General features: G+C 46.6%; 1 protein-coding gene across 5 annotated transcripts; it reads right to left on the reverse strand.

The window, feature by feature from the left end:
• Positions 1-2,216: 2,216 nt before the first annotated feature.
• On the reverse strand, positions 2,217-21,646 carry PTP4A2 (protein tyrosine phosphatase 4A2). Of its 5 annotated transcripts, none has more exons than XM_065041654.1 (6): positions 21,515-21,646; positions 12,215-12,885; positions 11,144-11,236; positions 6,024-6,154; positions 3,772-3,846; positions 2,217-2,638 (listed from the first exon to the last, which is right to left on the reverse strand). In XM_065041654.1, the coding sequence occupies exons 2-6, from the start codon at positions 12,308-12,310 to the stop codon at positions 2,530-2,532; spliced, it is 504 nt and encodes a 167-aa protein (XP_064897726.1). In that variant the 5' UTR covers positions 12,311-12,885; positions 21,515-21,646; the 3' UTR covers positions 2,217-2,529. The 5 variants fall into 5 exon arrangements, with proteins under 5 accessions (XP_064897726.1, XP_064897727.1, XP_064897723.1 ...); XM_065041655.1 differs by lacking the exon at positions 21,515-21,646 and adding an exon at positions 21,237-21,496; XM_065041651.1 differs by lacking the exon at positions 21,515-21,646 and adding an exon at positions 20,947-21,201.
• Between the last annotated feature and the right edge of the window lie 1,463 nt (positions 21,647-23,109).

Consider the following 23,109-nt stretch of genomic DNA (forward strand, 5'->3'; position numbering starts at 1 on the left):
TGTGGGACTCCAGATCAAAACTCCCTCATTCTTACCCCAAAACAACGGCCCCATTCAAGCTGTGCCAGGGGACACAGCGTCTCCTCTTGTCCTGGGCCCCACAGAGAGTTTTGCAACAGATCTTGGGAAAGTTTAAGCTGGGACATAGTTTGGGGGTTTGTTTTGTTGGGGTTTTTTTTCTTTAAAAGGTAAGTTTACAAGCTTTAAATTTGAAAGTAAGGAAATGGTTCCTGCCCGCAGTCCCCAGCAAACCCAAGCCACATAGTGATGAGTAACGCGAGGGGCACGGACTTGGCCAAAGGCCTTTACAAACCAGATTAAAGAGCATGAAACGTTAATGAGCTGCAATAAATCCATCAAGAGCCAGAGGGAAGAGACATTTTACTGCAAGAACTTTATTGCACTGCGTTCAAGTGCTGAACCAAGTGTCGTGCCCACCGGACATGGGTCGCACTGACACTCCCCCAGTCGTGTCTACACCGCAGGACAGTCGGCGCTTTTCTCTCTTTTCCCTCAATTAAGGCTGCAGAGTTATAGTATATGAGAATTAGCACATTACAAATCAGAGTAAAACTAGGGGGAAGAATGCAAAGTTATACACAGAGCATGTGATTTTCTAATTGTTCTTCAGAAGGGCTTGGGGTTTGGTTTTTAACCCAGCTCAACACCTTCCCCTCCAATCTGACTTCCACCATTTCTCAAATCAGCTTTAACTACCAGCATTTCATTTGACTAAGAACTTTTAATTTGCTTATAGGCTTAGAGCTGGCGAGGGGAAGATAAAGGCCAGAATTAGGCAACTTCAGCATCATCTCCCTCCCACAGGGACCCGGACACCACCAGATCCACTGTTTCCCTAACGCAGGCATTGACATTGCAAACACTTGCGCGGCTCCTTTATCTATTAAAGAAATCAGAAACGTTACACATCTTACAGGGAGGAAGGAACTCGGTACAACAATACAGCTCGAGTGAGGGCACAGCCCGAGCGCCGTGTTTTCACCTCGACCACATCTGTTGGCACATCTGGGGCTTGACAAGTGCCATTCCTCTTTTGCTTAAATTTATAAATCCCTTCTAGGAATAGAATCCCAAAAAAAGCCATTACCTGCGTTCTGAAAGTGTTTGCACAGTTAAGCTGCAGACCCAAAACAGGAAGAAATCCCGTGAAGGCAGTTCAGGTATCGGGAGGAGACTGGTACCAGTTTGCACCTGCAACAAAAGCCTTTGGTGCTGCAGAGCAGGAGACCCCAGCACCCTAAACCTGTATTCAAAGCCTCGAATGGCTGAATTTTACAGATATAACGTCAAGCTGAAAGAATACGAGGTCCCTGCTGGACATGGCACTGAGTTAATTACTCGTCTTGATTAATTCACTGCCAAAAGCAGTGGCCCTACAAATAGAACACAGTGCCAGCCCACACTCCACAAATCAGTGTATTTATGGTCTGTCCACAGCGAACGCATGACAGGCATGTTGGTGTGTAACTAGAGATTCTCCCTCCTAAAGAGTCTAAGAAATAACAAGGCAATCTGTGGTTAAACAGAATTGGACACAAGGGCTGGTCTGGGAAAATCCCCATTCCAGGATGTTATTCATGGATGTGTGTGTGTCCCATTGTTACCTCACGTGTGATACAAATGAGACCCTCCCAAAAATCCTGATTTACTGAGTTCAGCAAGGCAGAGAAACTGGACAGCAGCGAAAAGCCTTTTCTTCTGCCTTATGAGAAATTAAAGTCCTTATCTGAATTGCCCCAGGACACTTCTGAACATCAATCTTCCACCAGGATAGCTATTTCTAACTTCCAACAGAAAGACAATGAACATTTCAGCCAAATTCTTTGGGAAAATAAGCCTGACACACACAAAATCACACACACGTGCAGACACACACACACTCCCACATGGTTAAAAACACCATCTCCCACCAACCAGGAACATTGAGCACAGATATTAGGCAGCAAGTCTTCCATTAAAACCCACCAGAAGCTTTTTCCCCCACCTGCAGAGCCTGAACACTGAAAACATCCAGCACAGACACCAGATAATGTCAGGCCGCTTCCCCCCAGCACCAGCTGCCACGGCCCCCCAGGGTTACAATAAAGGCAACTCCATTTAAAGGAATCCCATGGGAACGAATGGATCAGGCCCTAACTGGGGGAACTGTCCTCAAACCAAGAAGATCGTTTCTGCACAAGCCAATGCTCTGCTGGTTTTCCTTAGACATAAAATTTATTTCTTTTCTTAAAAAGTTAAAAATACAGAAGGTTCAGAAACTTATTTTCTCCTTGCAGATGTTCAAACTGCAGCTCAAGGAGAAAACAATCCTTCACTGAAATGTTGCACTTTATTTTGTGTTTATTTTTTTGTGTGTTTTTTCAATCACCACCATTAGGACAGAGGTTGAGGAGCAATGACTCCACCACTCATTTGATGACGTAGTTTGATTCCAGATTCACATTTCCAGGTGCCAAGAGTCCAGCAAACAGCCATGCTAACTTCTGCCTTCGGTTGAGACCTTGTTTTTTATTGAACACAGCAGTGACCGTTGGCATCTTTGAAGCGTAATCGCATCTTAGGTCGGTATTTCTCAAGGTAAAGCAGCTGTTTGGAATTGAAAGCTCCCCTCCTTTTCCTAAAACAAAGAAAACGAAGGCTAGTATCAATGGAAAAAGTATTGCTTCCAGCACTATGTACATTCTAAGGCTGAATAGTCCTTGTTTCAAAGCTTTTCTCTGTACATAAACAAGCATTTTGATTTGGCTCTGTATCCATCCACACTTTGAGGATAAACCAGACCATCACCTACATGCCCATATTAAAAATCAAAATGCAGTGAGCAAATTTCAGCATATTTTCTTGGATTGGGAGAGTTTATTTCCATCATCAACATTAGTCACTGAACAACATCAAGGTCGCCCTTTCCTTGCAGATACACGTGCTACTTACTAGCTAAGAAATAAAGACCGTGACATTCAGACAAATATATAAGAGGTTCTCAGAAAAGAGCTTTGAGTATAAAAGTTACTGTACCCAGGAGGAGAAAAAAGGAATTTAAGAAAGCAAAAATTCGGCAGGATCTGTTGACAGCAACCGAGTTTACAAAGATAACTGAAGACCCTGGGAACCCATCAATGGATGAATCGCTTTCTTGGCAGAGCTCATTCAACATAATCTTACCTGCTGGGCTTCATTTCAAGATCTGATGTTATCACTAAACCAACAGAGCTCTGCAGGCTCATCCTTTACCAGTTTTGTTATTTTCCAGACAGGTTTCTAACATCACCTGCGTGGATTCCACACTCACCTACACCACCTGTGCCCCCAGCCCCACCACCTGAGCCCCCAGCCCCACCACCTGTGCCCCCAGCCCCACCACCTCTGAGCCCCCAGCCACTTGCTGTAGAAACTCTACATGGGGCCCTGACCTCACTCCAATTTGTTCAGTTTTTTAAATTAGGAGCAATTAGTCCATGTCAATACACAATTTTTACAGCCCCAGCCCAGACTTTGTTTTCTCCCCAAAATCTTTGAGTCAACGGCTTAATATATAAGCTAATATTAATAAAAAAGATCAACTCCTAATCCTCATCTCTAAACAGAGGAAAGGGCACAAGCCTCAGCATTAATGTCAAAGTCATGCCTGTTATTGTCAGGATATATCCACCAGAAAAGCAATCAGAAATCTAATCAACTTTTCTGAAGACGCGTGCTGTTCAAACACAACATAAACTGAGAGATTCTGGGGAAGGGGGAAGTTTAACTTACTGCCTTATAAACTGAACTGCATCTTCGTACTTCATTCCACATTCAATGAGAGCAAGTGCAACCAGGACAGGAGCCCTACAGGAAAAAAAACCAACAGTACTTAAGGAAGATCTGGAGAAACAATATATCAAACCCCTCAAAACACAGCAAATTAATCTCTAAGCAAATAGCTGAAGTATCTTCTCTTTAAGCATTATCTACAGAAAGACATTTGTCTGCTGAGTAGCTAATGTGAAATTTCTTTTAGTAGACAGCTCTGCTTTCAACACACACACAAAAACAAAAATCAATAGCTCCTTAGTGTTCGAGGCATGAAACAATAATTCTAGATTTTTACACTTTCTCATTTCACTACAACCTAATTTTCTCCTTTGCTAAAACAGGTAATACCTCTTGCACTCATTTTGCATCTTATCACACTGTAGATGTAGCTACATGAGAGATTTATGAAGCACTGAACAGATGACTGATACAGACAAGCTGTACTCGTTGCTACACAAAACAAGCGTTCACGAGAAACAACTGGCACTGCTATGCTGCACTTGCACAAACACAGTTATTCACTTTCACAGAATCCCAGAGTGTCAGGGGTTGAAGGGCCCTGGAAAGCTCATGCAGTGCAATCCCCCCATGGAGCAGGAACACCCAGATGAGGTTACACAGGAAGGTGTCCAGGCGGGTTGGAATGTCTGCACAGAAGGAGACTCCACAACCCCCTGGGCAGCCTGGGCCAGGCTCTGCCACCCTCACCCCCAACAAGTTCCTTCTCAAATTTAAGTGGAACCTCCTGTGTTCCAGTTTGAACCCATTACCCCTTGTCTGCACTCCCTCAGTTCAGCTGTGAGGATGCTGTGGAGACTGTGTCAAATGCCTCATTCAAGTCAAGGTAGATCATGTCCACCGCTCTGCCATCATCCATCCACCTTGTTATGTCCTCATAAAAGTCAATGAGGTTGGTCAAGCACGACTTCCCCTTGGTGAAGCCACATTGACTGCCCCTAATGACCCTCTTATCCCTGATGTGCCTTGAGATGGCACCAAGGAGTCGTCGTTCCATCAGTTTCCCAGGGCTGGAGGTGAGGCTGACTGGTCTAGAGTTACCCGGCAACAATTCAAAACTTCAAAAGTCACTTAAAAAAAACCACCCATTTCTCTTACTATAGTTGGAGTTCAGTTCCCCAGTACAGGGAGACAGTTTTCCAGATTAAGGTTGTTCTGTGAGGAACAGAGACACGAGTTTGTGTGACATACAGATGCTCCTGGCACCCTTAGGCCTGACACTATGAAACAAGCAGGAGAGTTGAAAATCGGGTTACACCTTCCTAAGGATGTTCCTCAGATAAAAATAGAGCAGAAATGGAGAAACAAATGTTAACTGCCTTGAGTTTATGGCTCTTGTGTATGTAAATATTGGCTATTTCTCCCTCCACCTTTTTATTCCCCCGTCTCCTCTAGAGGTGGAAATTTAAGCACTTGCTGCACTCCAGCTCCGTGCTCACTTCTTTAATCCACCTTTCTTGCCCACTTATTCATATCCTTAAATATTAACAGTCCCAAGGTTATTGCAATACTAACACTTCAGTTCCATTTCCTCTTAGCCCATAAAATAAACATAACATTCAGAGATTACATTAAGGAATACGAATGTAGCATTAAACTCGCCCAAATCAGTCCTTTTTTTATTTCATCTCAAAAGGAAGTTCTTCCCAAAGAAGGAAGTTACACTTTTAGTGGTGAGGACAGAACCACCAGTGAGCCGAAACCTCTGTACCACTGAAGTGAAGCCACTGCAGAGTTAAGAAACTAATTGAACCAGTTTTTCTAAATGCTTTTGTTTCCATCACCAGTTGAAAACAGGAGGAAATTTAAAACCAAACCAAACCAAACCAACCTGTACAGCCTAAGGAATCAGCCTCATCAGGCAGGCTGCATTTTTTTCAAGCACATATTTTAGTGTTTTAGCACAAAGACCTATACTTGGAAATTAACAGCAGCCCTAACTGCTGCTGTTCATGATTGACAGAGGTGTTCTGAATAATCTCCCCAGGTTTTCACTCTTATCCTTGATTAGAGTTATGAAATGACTAAAGCTTTTTAAGCTGCAATAAGTCTCTCTTCCTTTAACGACACAAACTTGATGCTGCTTTAAAACGTTTGGGAGAAAACAGAGAAATTGGCATTTTCTTAACACCTTCCATGACCTGCCTCCCAAGCAAATAAATTAAACTACAAGAAGACAGCAGAATACTGACCTTCCCAACCCTGCAACACAGTGAACGGCGACACAGCATCCAGGCTCATCGCGAAATTTGGTTTTTACCAGGTTTAGCCAGTCATCCACTATCTGATTGGGGGGTGGTGCTCCATCATCGAACGGCCAGTCCTTGGAAGGAAAACAGACATTAGCAACATGGATTTCAATGCGCGAGCAGAACCGGGGAAGGACGACATCGCATTCAGCAACAAGCGCCTATTACACTAACAGTGCTGTAGTTATTTTTCTGGTCGCACAGAAGTTTGCAAATCAATATCATAATGCAACACTAAATGTTTAACAACCATTTAATTGTACTTTTCAATAAAATCCCAATAAAACTCAACACTAACTCCTTTGTAGTATAGAATTTTTTAGAAAAATAGCTGCCCTTGAAATCCCATTTTATGAAAAACACGTAAAAAATCAATAGACGTTTCAAATAAACACGTGAAAGATGAGAACTCTGTAGACTTTTGCCTGCAGTTGCGTCAACCTCTTTAAAACACTATTTGTACCGCAGACTCTGAACAGAGGAGAAGCTGCTTCCCAACAATTCAGGGGATCAGGAGAGGACAAAGTATTTCACAGCTCCCGCTTGCCCAGCTGCCAATAAGCAGGACGGTTAAAATTACCTGCCTGTTTTCAAATATATATTAAAAAAAACCCATTCGCAAGCAAAAAAGCAGAGTGCTTAGACACAGTCAACAACGAAGCAGCATTTACAATCACATTTCTGGCTATTCAAGGGGTAGCCAACACTTAAACCCTGTAGGCCACATTTAAGATCAGCAAGCCGGCCGTCAATCAGAATTCCATGCGAGAAGGTGCCATTTTCTCGAGGTCACAGCTCTCTCCTGGAACCCGAGCTAAACAGGGTACTACATGTCCTATAATGCAACACCAAGCATAACATCACATGCTGTTTGACCTCCTCAGACACAGGGAGTGCTGCGGAAAGAGCGCTCCTGGATGCGAGGGAAAAAACCCACGCTCTGGTTATTTAGCACTTTCCGTTAGACGACTGCAACACATTTTATAAGAGACCCATAGCCAGAGCTTCAGATTGTTCAACCTCCCCAAACGGCACAACTGCTTCGAAAGGAACCCTCTTTGTCTAGAAATGAGTCTTTCATGGAGTACCCTGAGAACAGATTAACGTGAAGTAATATTGTCTGAAGCCTGAAAGCAGCACATGCAAACTCTGTGTAGAACCAAAGGTAAAAGAAGGACATTTTAAACGTTGAAATGCACTCATTGCTACCCCAATACTTCCTGAGTGCAAGTGCAGCTTCACACAGACATCACACATCAGCGCTTCGAAAAGCTGCAACATGGAAAGCTGCATCTCGGACCTCCAAACCCAAAAAGCTTTAGGTTACTGAAATAACATTATGTGTGTTTAATTAAGAACGATACACAAAGTCTGAAGAATGCAGAGAGCTCTTTTTTCACAGCAAATGTGAAATGAAAAATATCTGGGGCAACGCAGCAAAATAAAAGACCACAGGAACAGGATGCTAAAGTAAAACTTGTTCTTTCTAATAAAGGCTTTTACGAGATTTTCCACTCAATCACACACTGGGAGCTCTATTATTTTAGGCCCAGTGTCATCCACTGTCCCGGGAAGAGATTATGGGCTGCCAAGAGAAGAGGCATTACCCACTGCAAGATGCTTTCATTTGAAACTGCATCACAAAGAACAGGATTTACATGTCAGTTCTGTGGCCTAGTTTTGGATTAAATTAAATCCTTGCCTTTGGACCCAATGCAGGTCATGCACTGCTTTAGCTTACATGGTAACTGCTGTGTCCACACAACTCCTGTGCTGGCCCGAATTAAGGACAATTGTCATTTCCCCACAGCTCATCACCTTCCCAGGAATGGCACAGCACTGCCATTAAATTAGCACTGGTAAAACGCTGCTGCATGGGATGCTGCCCAGAGGGAGGAACAAGAATAATTCTGTGACCAGAGGAGCAATTGCAGCAAAGTTTTGCCTGTCCTGTATCAAAAACAGCGTGGTCAGCAGGCCAAGGGCAGTGATCCTTCCCCTGTGCTCTGCATTGGGGAGGCCACACCTGGAGTGTTGTGTTCAGTTCTGGGCCCCTCAGCTCAGGAAAGAGATTGAAGTGCTGGAGCGGGTCCAGAGAAGAGCAACAAGACTGGGGAAGGGACTGGAACACAAGCCCTATGGGGAGAGGCTGAGGGAGCTGGGCTTGTTCAGTCTGGAGAAGAGGAGGCTTAGAGCTGAGCTCAGCACTCTCTAGAACTACCTGAAGGGCAGTTCTAGCCAGGTGGGGATTGGGCTCTTCTCCAGGCAGTCAGCAATAGGACAAGGGGCCATGGGCTTCAACTCTGCCAGGGGAAATTGAGGCTGGAGATGAGAAAGCAATTCTTTGCAGAGAGAGTGGTCAGGCATTGGAATGGCTGCCCAGGGAGGTGCTGGACTCACCGGCCATGGAGGGTTTTAAACTGAGACTGGACATGGCACTTAGTGCCATGATCTAGTAAACGGACTGGAGTTGGACCAAGGGTTGGACTCGATGATCTCTGAGGGCTTTTCCAACCCAGTCGATTCTGTGATTCTGTGATTCGGGTGGTGGCCACTGCAGAGAGCCCCAAGTGTAAAGTCTGATTCAGGGATGAACGGTAATGAAGGAGGAACAGAAGAACAACGAAACACATCTTACACCCTGAAGATGAACAAAACCATCATGGCCTCCTCAACTGACAACCAGTGCAAAAATACTTCCAGAAAAACAAAAAACTACCAGATTTTGCAATGTGGCATTTTTATATTACGAGACCTCACCCATGAACATAACCACAAGAACTGCAGAAGCCCACAGAAACTAAATCCATCCCCGCCTCCTGGATTTAATCTCTGTTGATAAACACGCGCATGCAATAGTACTACTTCAAACACGGAACGTTTAAACCTCCCCTTTCTCACTGTGCCATCTGCCAAAGCAGCTCTCGAGCTGCCACATTCTACCCGTCTTGCCAGCACATGATCCTCTATTATGGCATGAGAACAGGCTTTGCGAAAATGCTCTCGTTTTCAAGGGTTTCACTAGGCTTTTGACCTCAACCGTTTTAAAATAGACACTAATCTCTCTCAGGCTGTGTTTTTAATCTTAATGTTATTTTTGCAAGCAAATATTAGCTTTAAATAGTGACGTGTTATTTTCCTCAGCCAGATGGCAATTCAATACGTTTCTGAGCAGCACCGGGACTCTGTTCTGACAAAGAGTGCATTCGCAGGAAAGAAACTTCACAGGAGCTGGTCGCATTGGTGACCAGTTAAAACTTATCTCAAATATCAAAACACTATTGCAATACAGTAAATTACTAAGACAACATCATGACTGGGATCATCAGGATCAGGGATGGCATTAGCAGCAAACCTTCCCTGTCACCTCCTGCTTTCTGTTACCCTTCACAGATGCCTGATGGATTTCCCTCTCTCCTGTTTTGGCTCCTGCAGCAGCAGAATACTAAGAACCGGTATGTACCAAACACGGAGAGGCTGGTTAGCAGAGGCAAACATGCACAGACACAAGACCTGCGCATGTGTCACCCAAAGCAAAAGGCTCTCCAACAGAACGGTGCTCAGCAGAGCTGACGGAAACACCATTTCCAGGTTTTAGAAAGGCTTCCTCAAAAAACTGCTTTCAGTTCAAACCTAGCCAACAGCAAGCTTTTACAGTTCCTTGAGAACCAAAACCCCCAAGCTGTTTCAGAAGGACTCCCCGGCTCCTGCAGCTGCCCTGGAGATGACCAGAGACGGGGAGTTTTGCCCACAGCTGCAGGAGCTGAGGTCACCCGGCCTCACAGGGCAGCCACCCCAGCAGACCGGGCACCTGCAAAACTGCCCTGAGTCTTCTAGGAAGAGCTCAGCTCTCAGCTCTGGCACAGGAACACAAAAATACTCTAAGCCCCAGCTTAAATCAGGGCTCTGAGGGCTTCCACACCACAAGTTTAATCCTTCCAGTCTCTGGCACCCTCAGAAGTATCACGGCTAGAGGTTTCACAGCAGCACGCCTGAAAATACTGCGATGCCCAAGTCCATGACAGCTCTAGAGTGGGTGAAAATGCTCTGAGAGCACCAAGAGCCCCGTAATGACTGATTTTTCCAACAACACCGAGGCCCACGTGGCTGCCTGGAACTGCAGTAAATGCTTACCAGGGCCTGGAGCCAAGGAACCTGACTGACCTGTACTCGGAGTTTTCACAGCTATGCCAGGATACAAGTTCTTCTCCTAATGGAAAACTGCAGAAGTTTTCCTCTGACTGAGCCATAAAAAGAGGCAATAGAAGACTGACTACCTGCAACAAGAAGGTAAGATGCAGCTTCTGGCCTCATAACAGAGTATTACTCACTCCAATAAAATAAACTGATGATATCTGACACACTATCATAATTCAGAAGTATTGCCTGGAAAAATACTGCCTGCAAGCTTAGTATGAGCACACACCTATTAAAAAAACCTCCCCTAAAACACTAAGCAATGCTAGACGATATGGTCAGACAGTTCTTGCTTAAAGTTAACTCCAAGTGGCAGTTCAGGAATTCCACCTGCTGACCAGGGAAGCCACCAGCAGCTGGGCTGCGTTTGGGGGTGACCAGTGATGAGGTTTGCAATCACCATCCTGCTACAGTGGGAACCTGTATCAAAACACCAGCTATAGGCTCAAGAGTTGGCATTCTTTGAAAGACTGAGAGAAAAGAGTTTTATCTGCATCTTGAGAAGGTCGACAGTGCAGTCAAGAAGTGCTGTTCCTACAGAAAAGGACTGAACAGAGTTGGACGAACCTCAAGGCTGAACATTGGTTTAGTATCGACCCAGTCACTAAAGGCAACCAAAATACCTCAACAAATCCAGAAATTCCAGAACAGACACTTCTAAGGGCTCAGGCAACAGTAATAAATCAACAAGTACCTTTCACAGAAGTACAGCGAGTTTCTCAACACCAGCTTTATCTGACACAGGGGATCATATCGCTTTTGGCCAATCTGAACCAGTCGTGAGCTCTTGCCCAAAGCTCCAAGGCCACCCCCACACTTCCAGACAAGCGATTTCTCATTTTTAGACAGTTTTAAAGGCAACTCACTAGAACCTGGATTCCTTCTTTTTCAATGGGAGCTTGATTATAAGTGGCATCGCAAACTCGCACCAAGGTTGTCACTCCATACTTCTTCAGCTCCTTTAAGAAGATGGAAAACACGTAAGCACACTGACAGAGTAAAGAATTAAAGAACTTTCTCATCAGCTACGAAACTCAACATTTTACACAGTTGGTGGTACCGTGACTATTGCACAGCTCCAAGGTGACAACACAACAAAGGAGCAAGGATGGTTTATGGTCAGCATTAGGACCAGGGTTACAAGTGACAGGAATAAATGTAAAATGCCTCTGAATTCTTCTTCTCCAGGGAAATGCCAAGGTGGAAAACAAAAATGCATATATAAAAGTAAAAATAAAATAGCTGCTTATATTCTCCATGCATTTTCTTCTCTTTAAATAGAAGCCTGGAGCTGTTTGCTTCAGCCAGTGTTGACATTTTGAGGCAGGGAGGAACAGAACACACACAACCCACCATACTCCAGCTTCCTTGTAATGCACTATAAGTAGCACATTGTGCTAGATAAATAGACAGAAGATCAAACAAAAGCTGTTCCAGCTCATTCTGACGGCTCATACCGCAAGCAGAATTTCCTCTCATGTTTGGACTGAATAACTATTAACTTCTAACAATTAGCAATAATATCTACTCCAGAGTCAAGACTCCTGAAAAAGGAAGACAATCCACAACAATGGGGTGGGAATAAAAAGACTAAAAGAATGTGGCTTTCATACAAAATTAACCACTAATATCTGAGCAGACTCATGGGGAAGAGCACGCTGGTAGATGATGGAGTGTGTTCACAGCCACAGTCAGCCATCAGTATCAGATAACAGATCTCTTTGGAATGAAAAAGATCTGCACATGCAAGATAAAAGTCCTCTGGATCTAAGATATAAGGGCACAAAGATACAGGAAGTCCGGAGCAAACTAGAATGCAGCAGTACGCTGTACTGCTGCTTCTCTGAGGATACCATCTGTCACTGTTTCAGAAAACTCAATACAGAAACTATGAGCGTGTCAGGAAAGAAGGATGGTACTGTATCTGGCTGACTTACCTCTACGAACTTGCTGAGGGTTCCGTCAGTTGGGTTGTGAGTGATCAGGAATCGCATACTCTCATAAGTAATTTCCACGGGGGCCGGACGGTTCATAATGGCAAACAAAATGTGTAAGGGGCCAAAAAAACAAAGTTAAAAAGAAAATCGATAGCCTTGGAGACGTTTCACAGCAGAAAACATTAAAAAGACCACTAAAACGCCTGGGATTGATCAGAGCTTGCTTTGATGTGTTTGTTCCTTAAAGAATTCACTTCTAGAAAAGCAGGTTTGCTTCAGAATCTACTTAAACTCAACTTCGGCCTCAATTACTGCAGGTGGTATCCTTCAGACTCCAAAAACTCTGACTACATGCAAGACTAGGCAGCCTGTTCTACATTTAGGCACTGGTGAGGCAAAAAAGTAAGGGCGGATTTTCTCTCCACTTTGTTTTCTTGATGCTTAGTTTTGCTAGAGTCAGTAAAAGGAATATGCTTCCAATGTGCAGAAGATATCCCATATATTTGAGTGTGTTCGCTGTGTCTGGAGTCTTCAAGGCAAAGTAATTATGGCACGTAGAACCCCCTGTGCTCAGCTCACTTGTCAGCCAGGGTGCTGTGCTGGGCCTGGCAGAAGTCTGCCCTCACGCTCAGAATCGCCATAAATGTGTGACGTAGATTCCAACAGAACACCTAAAGAGAAGAAAAAAATAGCATTTAGGAGGGGGATTGTTGCTTCTGCTTCCAAAGACACCAAATATTGACCCTCCTGGAGAAACTCATAGGTAAGACTACGGTTAAAAAAGCAAGCAAAAATCAGCCTTCACTGGATTTCCAATAGGAGCAATCCCAAATGTTCTTTCGGCACCGAGAACGCTCTAACCCAAGGACACGGGACTTGTTGTATGTGCTGTTCCTGGCTGGCAGGCACCGGAACAGAGAACAAGGAAAACCATTCTGTGCTCTCCACAGCCCCTCCCTCCCAAACAGGTTCCCTAGAAGAGGATAAAATAGCCCAAAGCCAAGTGCACACTCCAAAGCGGCTGTTGGGACTGTCATACCTGTTTGGCTTAAGCCCAAATATGTACGAAATATTGTCGGTATGGCTTTATGTTCTGAACAAAATAAGCAGTACAAGCAGAAGTAAGAGTATAACTGTGATCTATTTGAGCTTTTGCTAGCAGACAAATTTCACCAACATTTTGTCACCAAACTCCCAACAGCAGCAGGGAGACACCCTATCACTGGTTGTCACCGAGAAGAGCCTGGCTCCATCCTCCTGACACTCCCCCTTTAGATACCTGTAAACATGAATGAGTCCCCCCTCAGTCTCCTCTTGTCCAGCTCCAGAGCCCCAGCTCCCTCAGCCTTTCCTCACACGGGAGATGCTCCACTCCCTCCAGCATCTTGGTGGCTGCGCTGGACTCTCTCCAGCAGTTCCCTGTCCTGCTGGAACTGAGGGGCCACAACTGGACACAATATTCCAGGTGTGGTCTCCCCAGGGCAGAGCAGAGGGGCAGGAGAACCTCTCTGACCTACTGACCACCCCCTTCTAACCCACCCCAGGTACCATTGGCTTCCTGGCCACAAGGGCCCAGTGCTGGCTCATGGTCACCCTGCTGTCCAGGCTGAAATACTAAAGAAAAAACATGGCTTTTCACTGCATTTAAAAAGCACGAAGCAAAAGAATCACTACTGCCACTTCTTTTTCACGGAAAAAGTTTTAAATCAGCTGAATAAAATCCGAACTAGCAGCCAGAAGTCACAAACCTGCAACTCAAGCAGAAAGGTCACCGTGGCACACTGGCGTGAGCACAATTAGCGAAAAAAACACACATACATGGAAGTTCACACCCCAAACTGCTGGCGCGTTCAACACTTTAATGAGATCCTCACTTTAAAACAGTCAAATTAAGCACTACAAAATTATCTTTTTCACTGACATGAAGTCAAGAATCACCCAAAGAACAGCAATTATTTCCTTAAAGAACAGCTTTCAATGCCAAAAGAATACATTAATTAGGTTGCCAGAGGCAAGAACAAAGATGTTTTCAATAACCTCCCCCGACCTCAACGCAGTTCTTCCTCTGAGTGACTGAAATACAAATTTCAAAAATGAATCCTGGAATATTTGATCAGTGTAATGACTACAGGATTAAGTCTCACTCCAGATGGAAGCCTCCCATCTAAAAACATCATATTCAAGTCCCTACGCTTGTCAATTCTTGCATATTTGTCACCATTTTCTCATACATACTACCGAAACTCAAAGGATGTGTTGAAATGTATTACAGTCTGCTACAGCGACGATGTACCACAAACAGAATGACTAAAGTTACAGCATCCACATGTGTTCAACGCTTGTAAAACCTGATGCAAGAAAGTGTTTTTCGGGCAAATACTGGCCTGTTTTCCCCCTGTTTGAACATCCAACCCGGTCCTGCAGACTCACATCACAGAGCAGTTTCAAGACCAACTTTTGAGGACCTAAGAAGGTCATTCAAAAACCAAAAGCGGTCAACAGACCTTGGCACAGGAGATCAGAACTTGGATCCGGAGTACCAGAGGCTTACAGCATTACAAAGTACACTGTCACAAAGGGAAGAGCTATCGTGGCATATTTAAACAAATTCTTTAAACATTTTTCTTTTCAGCACCAATAATTGGGTTGGAAGAGCCTCAACCAGTGCTATTTGCACTGTGAGCTGTATCATTATCGTTACACTTCTCCTCCCTCAACCAAATCAAAGAGGGAATTTCAACCCAATTATTTTAGAAGTCTTTTGTAAAAACTATTTACCAAGTAATTAGGAAGTACACATGGGGATGACAAGCTCCTGTAAATTAAGTGTGGCAGGAGGAGTCACCAGCTCCAGTCCTGACCTTGGCCAAGCCACTTCCAGAAGCTCAAGTCATCTGCATAACAGGAACGACACTGTCTTGCCTTCCCCAAAGGAATATTACTGAAGCATTTAATTAGCTAATAGCTAAGGAGTGATTAAAAACGTTAAGCACTGTATTTAAGTCTGAAAAGTGATTCCCAGAAGGATAAATTTAGGTAGCACACAACCCTAACTTTAAGTTTGGTTGCTGACACACACATCTCTTCCTCCCATTACTTTCAACTGCTCACTGTTAGGCTAAAGTTTAAAAAACAGGCTTCTAATTAAGAAAATTAAAAACAGAAAAGCCCCCTATTGTCTACAATGTCTGATCTCCCCAAGTAAATACTTCAGAATTTCTTTCTCCCTGTGCTAGCGAGCAAATCTGCTCTTCAAAATCCCAAGAGAACTGAGCGCTATCAAACGGACACTAAATAGTAACCAGGCCTATGCACAACATAAAACAAGAAACCATTTTTCAGCCAATTAACTTTTAACTTTTTATACTTAGAAAGTGAGATAGCACATGGAGAGGAACCAAAAAGTTACTACATGTTTTACGTGGCTGGTCTCAGAAAGGGAGCAGAAGCATCCAACGTGTCAACGCTACAAATGAGGCGCAATAGATCCAGCAGGAACCTGAGGAGGAGAAAAAGCAGAGAAAGCAGCACAAAAAATCCACACGAGAGCCACTCATGCACCTGCAAAGAACTAGATATGCTTGGGACAGTTCCTGATGCTGTTTCATTAATTATCAGGGAATAATCATCAATCGAGATGTCTTATCTATACAATCAAGTTTAGCGAGCTGCATGGTCTCTGCACCTACAGACAGGACTAATTTCAGTGTAACTAACAGCACTGTGAGCTCCCCATCCCTCATGCTCACACAGCCAAGAGCTTGACAAAGCCTAATGAGGCCAATTTGAGAAGAATGTCTTTCAAAATGCTACGAACATGCAAGAATGTGCTTAAAATGTAAGCAAGGCGCACCCCTATTAACCAGCACAAATACATCAGGGTGATTAACTAATTAAGAGAGAACAGTTAAATGAATTCCTGACTTGACAGAAACTTCGCTGGAGACTGCCTTAAATAAAAATCCAACACACCTACAATATTCAATTCACCTCCAGTGGCTGCCTCGTCTATCATCACATTGACTCCTAAATTAAGTATTTCAATAGAGCAAGTCGCTTGTTCTCCTGCACTGAGCCTGTGTGAGTCCAGGGAGACAGGCCTAATGAAAAACAAGTAATAACGTCCAAAAGAATTCCTAGTGCCATCATCTCCTTCAAAACACACCGTGAAAAGCGCTGTCTTAGCTACGCGGAGACAGAGAAACAGCTTGGAACAGCTGCAGCTTCCAGAGATTGCAAAACAGGGACACCTTTGGAAAGGTCACCGGGATCAGCTTTCAAAATAACCCAGCGCACAGGATGCACAGCAGAGCCCGCTAATTTGTCAGTCAGTCTGAAAAGAACACTGCAGTGTTTTGAAAAGCAGGATTTTGAAACCAGCTCATTTTGCTCCTGTTAAGTGGGAACCCACGTCTGATGTTAACGAAGTTAGGTCACAAGCTGTTGAATTTTTCCTCTTTTATAAAACCTCGTTCTGTTCGCATTTACACGTGTGAAACCGGCACCACAGGACAATGACGATACACAACTCGATCGCATAGAAATTGCCACCCTGGTAGGACATGGCAGACCAGCCAGGCTCTTCCTGTCACTGTGTACGTCATATTTCACCTCCCCGTCCTGCATTGCCCCGCTGAATGACCCACATTCTGCGCATTCACTATCAAAACGTCCTGTTTTGTAGGAGCACAAGGTGCTTTACAAGTGAAAGAATTCACCAAGACCTCCAAAATGAGCCTTGAAGCAGCAAAAACACACGTTAGCAAGAACCAAAGCAACCATCTTTTTCTAAAATACACTCTCCTAGTATACAGAGAAGAACTCTGGAACTAAGATTCTCGGGAAAAAATTCTCGAGCGCTCTCTGAAGGAAGCTTGCTCAGAACGGCACGTGCCTGGGGAGCGGTGAGGTCAGAAATTGTGCTGTTCCACCCTCCCCAGCGCGGAGCTGACAAGTTCTGCGGGTGACTCATTCCTTTCCTTTCGCTCTAACCCAGTCGCTCCGTCCTAGGCCATAAAACCGAGGGCAGGAGGTAGAGATCTGCCTTTGCTAGAAAAAAAGTCCAGATTTAAGAAGTCTCAACTTAAAAGTGACACATCAGGAAACCCAAAGAGTTGTCAAATGTACCGTGTGAGACTACTCAGCGAGAGAACAACCCTGCAGCAAAACTCAACACTGAGTAATACGCAAAAAAATGTAGCTGCCATCCCCTCAATTTGGGTGAGGTCAAACCGTTACGCATCCAACACAGGCACCGATGGACAGAGCTCAGCATCCTGGCGGGATTAGATATTGCGCTGCCTCTTGCAGAAAGAATTGACAGGCACGCGTGCTTTACGCTACAGACCTTCCTTTCCTTGAGACAGAACCCGCTTCACAGTTAAAAACACCGTTCTGACACTCTGGATTTTTTTGAACGCCTTCCCTACCCACCACTTGGTTTTTAAAATCCCTTCAGAGGACACATTTGAATGTTATTTGCATACCATGCCCAAAAAGTTTAGAGTTACTAAAAGTGTGTGAAGTCAAAACCAAAAGGCCTTGCTAAGAAAATTTCAGCTATTACCCTGTTTAAGTCTCCGACTTATATTTAAGTAAAATCCAAAATTACTTTAGAGAACAGGCCACGAGTATATGACACTAATAACGGATTCCTACAAGCCAGAATGCTGAGTTGTCTGAGCTGTATCAGCTGTTGGTCTTGGAAAACACGGTCCTGCTGGATCATCAGCTTCACCGACAACTCAGACTGAATATTCTCACACTTTAAGATGAAGTATCAAAAAATACCCAAAAACTCATTAACAAGTCAAGCAGGACTTAAAAGCAATTTAAAAATCACACAGCAACAGGGATATTATTCTATGAAGTCACGGAGCTGAATTACTTGCATCTTACTCATCTGACTTATTTGAATTTGCCATGTTCGTCTGCTGGAAAACCGACTTAGTGGAGAGTTGGCTCCTGTTCCACGCTCCTGCGGCACCTGAATTCAGTCTGACAACTGAAACCGAAGCTCACCGATAAATCTCACTGCACGTCCACAAAGTCTCTATTGTTCAAACCCACAGTCCATTATTTTGAGCAGAGCTAGACTTCCAGTGTAAGGCACCAAAAAGAATTTAACTTCTTAGTACAAAACAGAGAGAAACAAGGGGTAACAAAGAGGTACACGTAACAGCAACCTGGATTGAGGGCAACCCAGCATCTCGAGTGTTACGACAGCAAAAAGGATCAAGAGATTTAAGACTCCCATTACCCTTTCACAATTAGCAAAATGAGACACAAGATGATACCAAAGTCAACAGCCACTCTAAGTTATTTTATGATATGCATCAGCTTGGCCTAAAGAGGTGCCAGCCTGATCTAGCACTGCAATTCATACGTGCCAAAAAGAGTAACTTCTAGGCCAGAATCTCAGGCCATTAGGTCTATTTTTCAATGTTTAGACAGAGCTGCTTTAAACCTGCAACTCTTTAACAGGCAAATAAGCTGTCAAACTAATCCAAATACAACAGACAGCACGGAGCTAGTTCAGTAACAGTCCATCACCAAAAACATGTTTCCTCTTATAAAGACATAATCAAAACACACAACCTACACCATTTACAAAAATTATCTGCTTGCACTACGCTATCACAAGGGCCACGTCTTCAGCTGTGCATCATCCTCCTGAAAGCGAGGACAGATTCACGCCCGTCCGCTCTCCCTCGCAGCCTCCCAACAGTTAACAGCACGCATTGCACCGCCGGGCAAAGTCCAGCAGCAGGAGCGAGGAAACCGGCTGCGATCACAGTCCAGCTCCACTCTGATAGAGGAAGAACATTTAAATACTGCTGCGTGGAAGAGACCGATGGCTATTTACAGGTGATTAAACCTTACGTCAATCTCATTTGTTCACAATCCCTATGCAGTAAGGCAAACCCTCCTGGCTGTGCATCCATAGGGATCCTTACTCCTACCTTAACTCTGATCTTTTCTTTCCAACAGTTGAGTTCATTAAGTACTTCTACATGTTGAGTCATAACGAGATAGAGTTTTCTGGCTGCTGCTAGTGGTGGGTTTATCTTTTTTCTTCTTTAAACACTAACTGCAGTTCTGAGTCAGACCCTGACGGGTTCATTTTGGGAGTTTTGAAGCAAGTTTCCATTTATATAGTAGCCTTTAAAAGCCAACTTTCTGCCTTGCTCCTCCTCACACAAACCAACCAGCACACAGCTGCCCTGAGAGATAAAGCAGATTGTGACTAATTACACCAAGGAACCATTAGGAACCATCACCGCAGCTGAGCAGAGGCCACTTCTAGGATGATCCCCACACTGTAACGCTTCCCAATCCGCAGCCTTGCCTGTGCCCCACATCCCAAACCTCCAGCTCTAAATTACGAGGGTTCCTCACCCAACAAATCACGCCCTAGGCAGCAAACCACAGCCATTCCCAGTAAGTACACCACTCCCTGTAGGTCACTCCTAACACCCTCGGCACCATCAGCCCTTTCTTTACCGCTGCCCTGGCCAGACTTCATCAGCAACCCCTTCCAGCCCAAGCAGCTCCAAATCCTCTAGGACGGCACTTTATCTAGACAAACCCTCAGCATTCGCAACCCTGCCCCCACTCAAACCCCAGGAAAACCACCACATCCTGGACACCCTTCCTTCCCAGCTCCACGTGCCCCTTCCAGCCGGAGAATGATCCCCCCCAACACCGCTCCCGGCTTCCCCCTCTCTGCTTTCCAGCCCATATCCCAGAAAAACTCATTATTCCCTACAGACCGTCTCCAGGCCTAACACAAGGCAGGGCCCCTTTCCCCAAAACAACCCTTCCATCCTTTTGCAAACTCTTCCCCCATCTGTACATACACATACAAATAATTAACAGCCCCTCCCCTCAAACAAACCCCTCCAAATGCCCCCCATACCAGGTACAAGCAAGACACACCAACCCCTTATTTTCCCATTGTTGCAACTGTATAAGCAACAAACTCCCCTCTTCAACATCCCCCCCAAGCCCAGGTCCAAAGCAGACTCTGTCCCCTAAACTGACCCTTTGGGGTCCACTCCTCCCAGCCCCATAGCTGAGGGAGGACCCTCCAAACCAGCCTCGCAGGTCAAAAGGCCACTAACCCTAATATTAATCCCACAAAGCAGCCCGATCCCACAGGCAAGGGTTAAGATCACAATCCTAAACTGGCCTCATTGTGGGGGTCCCTCATACCAGCCCAATCCCACAGGCAGAAGGGATTCCCCCCCCCAAAAGCAGCCTCAAAGCACAGCAAGGACCCCCCAAAAGCAGCCCCAAAGTGCAGGGGGGACCCCCCAGGCTGGCAAGTTACCCCCACGCCTGCTCCTCAGGCTGAAGGAGCCCCCAGGCCTTGAAGGGTTCCCCAAACAAGCCCCATAGTTCAGGAAATCCCCCAGCCCAGGAAGGACTCCCTGAACCGGCCCCTCGGACTGAAAAGAGCTTTCTAGACCAGCAAGGACCACCCAGACTAGACCCAGAGACCACGCGGGACCCCCAGAACACAAAACACCCCTCAAATCAGCGGCGGGGCCTAAAACAGACTCTCCAGGCGAAGGATGCCCCTCCAGCCAGGGGGATCCCCTCAAAACCTCCCCAGGGAGCGGGGGGGGACCCCACAGGCCGACACAGAGCCACAGTCCCCACTTCTTCACAGCCCCCGCTCCCCGTCCTCACCCGCAGCCCCCCAGCTCCTCCCCACCGCGGCCCCTCACCCTGGGCATTGAGTGCGTCGGCGTTCTTCCGAACGGGCCCGGCGCCTCCCACGCAGCGGGCCGGGAAGGAGCGGGAGGAGGCGGGAGGGGGCGCGGCGGGCCCGGCCCGGTGCCGGCGGGGCCCGTGACGGGGCTGGGGCTGCTCGACCCGGTCCGGCCCGGCCGCGCGGAGAGACCCGAGAGCCCGCGCGCCGCCACACGGCTCCTCGCGCACAGGCCGCTCCCTCCCCGCCCGCGCCCCGTGGTACGACCCGCCCGCCGCTGATTGGCACGGCCCTGCTCACACCCACATCCGGCATTGGTACGGTCCGGCCCCCCCGCGCCCCGGTTCAACGCGCCGGGCGCGTCCACGCGCTGAGCCGCGGAGGTGTCCCCGGAATCCGGCGAGGGACAAGCGGCGCTTAGAAGGCCATGGTCCCCACTACCGCGGCTTGTCGTGCCTTTGCCATACGACAAGCCGGGTCCTGCTTCCTGTGCGGCGGGGAACAGCTTCCTACATGGCGTGGTTGTTGGAAAAGGCCCCCCTCCCCCCCCACGGCGAAAGAGGTACAACCTGCTTCCCCCCCACCTTGGGCATTGGTATGGCCCTTCCCAGTGGGGCTCGGGGGCGGCTCGCCCTGCCCCGCCGGCGGCGTGCACGGCACGGAGCGAAACGCGCCGCCCTGCTGTCCCCAGTCCCCCTTGGTACGCCCCGCTCGCCCCCACTACCCCCCCCCGCCCTTCCGGCGCATTTGGACTGGCCCTCCGGCCGCACGTGCGCGGGGGCGTCTCCACGCCAGCAGCCCCCCCCTAGCGCACAGCAGCAGTGGTACAGCCCGCTCTCCATTCCCCCCTCCAGGCGCTCAGTGGTTCGGCCTGTCCGCCTGTTCCCGCGGCTTCCGCTTCGCCCGCCCGCACCGGGACCGCTCTCACATTTGTGACATTTGCGACGTTTTCTGCCCCAAAAGCTGCCCCGCGATGGGGAGCGGCTGTGAGGGACGGACCCTGGGACAGGACACCGGGCTGCTCCAGCCTCCCGGGCGCAGGAAAGATGCAACCACCGCGTGAAAATCACTGAGGCTCCCAAAAATCCCCTAAACCATCAGGGTTAGCACCTCCGAGTTCAGTTTATTAATCCCCTGTAACAACCACCGCCTTCATTTGGAGCCACGGACGAGCGCGGCCGTTCCTGCCAGCTGAGAGGAACACACAGGAGCAAAGGACAGAGGGAAGGATTCGTTCATAGAGGAAAAAATGGTGGGAGGACACAGGGATGGCCCCAAAAACACCCACCTCCTATTTTCAGCCCCTGGCGCCGTCTGGAAGGAGCCGTGTCCATTTTAACACGCAGTGACTCTATTTTTGAAGTAGCTGGAGACTCTGGCCGAGCTCAGGGCTGCGCTGAATAATAACAAAGGAATGTCTGAGCCCCTTCACGCCGCGAGCGGATCGGACAGTGTGAGGAAAGCAGGTAGAAGGACTCAATTTAGTGAAGTTACCAGCTAAGCAGAATGTTCAGGTTCACTCAGGGAGTGTTGGAAACTGGTCGCCGATTTCCAAATTTCCAGTCCAAGAGCCCCACCATGCAACCTTCCTCTAAAAACTGACACATGCTCTAAAGGAGCCACATACATTTGGTTTGTTGGCTGGGTTTTTCTGAAGTTCTTTGAGGAATGGGTCTATATCTCATGAGGAACGGGTCCAAAACGTGGACCAAAATGACAGCTGCCACCCAGAGCTCCAGGAGCGGAGGTTGTGGCATTTACAAGTGACGCAGCTGTGGGTAAGGATGAGACGGGGACAGCAGGGAGGGAAAGAGAATCTCAGTGGAAAATATGCAAGAGTGACATTGAAGATACACAACAGGGGTAAAGGAAAAAGAGACAGTATGTGAATGAGGAGGGAAGCGACAGAGGAGCAGAGCAGGCACATGTATCAGGGATCCACACAGCTATTGACCAAAGGACAGACACCTGGGTCAGGTTGGGAATGGCACCTCGGAGGGTGAGGGACAGGACGAGGGTCAGGCTGTGTTACCGGGGCTGTCGGGGGCCACGTCTGTCCATGAACATCAGCTTGGGCTCAGCACAGGAGGGGCTGCTGCAGACAGCGCTCTGGTACAAGATATTGAGAGATCATGTAAGAATCTCACACTTCTTTAATAGGCTGAAGTATATGTGTAAT

The sequence above is a fragment of the Columba livia genome, chromosome 26, assembly GCF_036013475.1.
Source record: "Columba livia isolate bColLiv1 breed racing homer chromosome 26, bColLiv1.pat.W.v2, whole genome shotgun sequence".
In the NCBI taxonomy this organism is placed as follows: domain Eukaryota; kingdom Metazoa; phylum Chordata; class Aves; order Columbiformes; family Columbidae; genus Columba; species Columba livia.

Excerpts from the sequence above, each read along its gene's own strand:
- PTP4A2 (XM_065041654.1), bottom strand. The coding sequence starts at position 12,310 with ATGAACCGTCCGGCCCCCGTGGAAATTACTTATGAGAGTATGCGATTC. Across the intron at positions 11,237-12,214 it reads CCCTCAGCAAGTTCGTAGAG|GAGCTGAAGAAGTATGGAGT; the intron begins GTAAGTCAGCCA and ends ATCTTCTTAAAG. Across the intron at positions 6,155-11,143 it reads AAGAAGGAATCCAGGTTCTA|GACTGGCCGTTCGATGATGG; the intron begins GTGAGTTGCCTT and ends TTTCCTTCCAAG.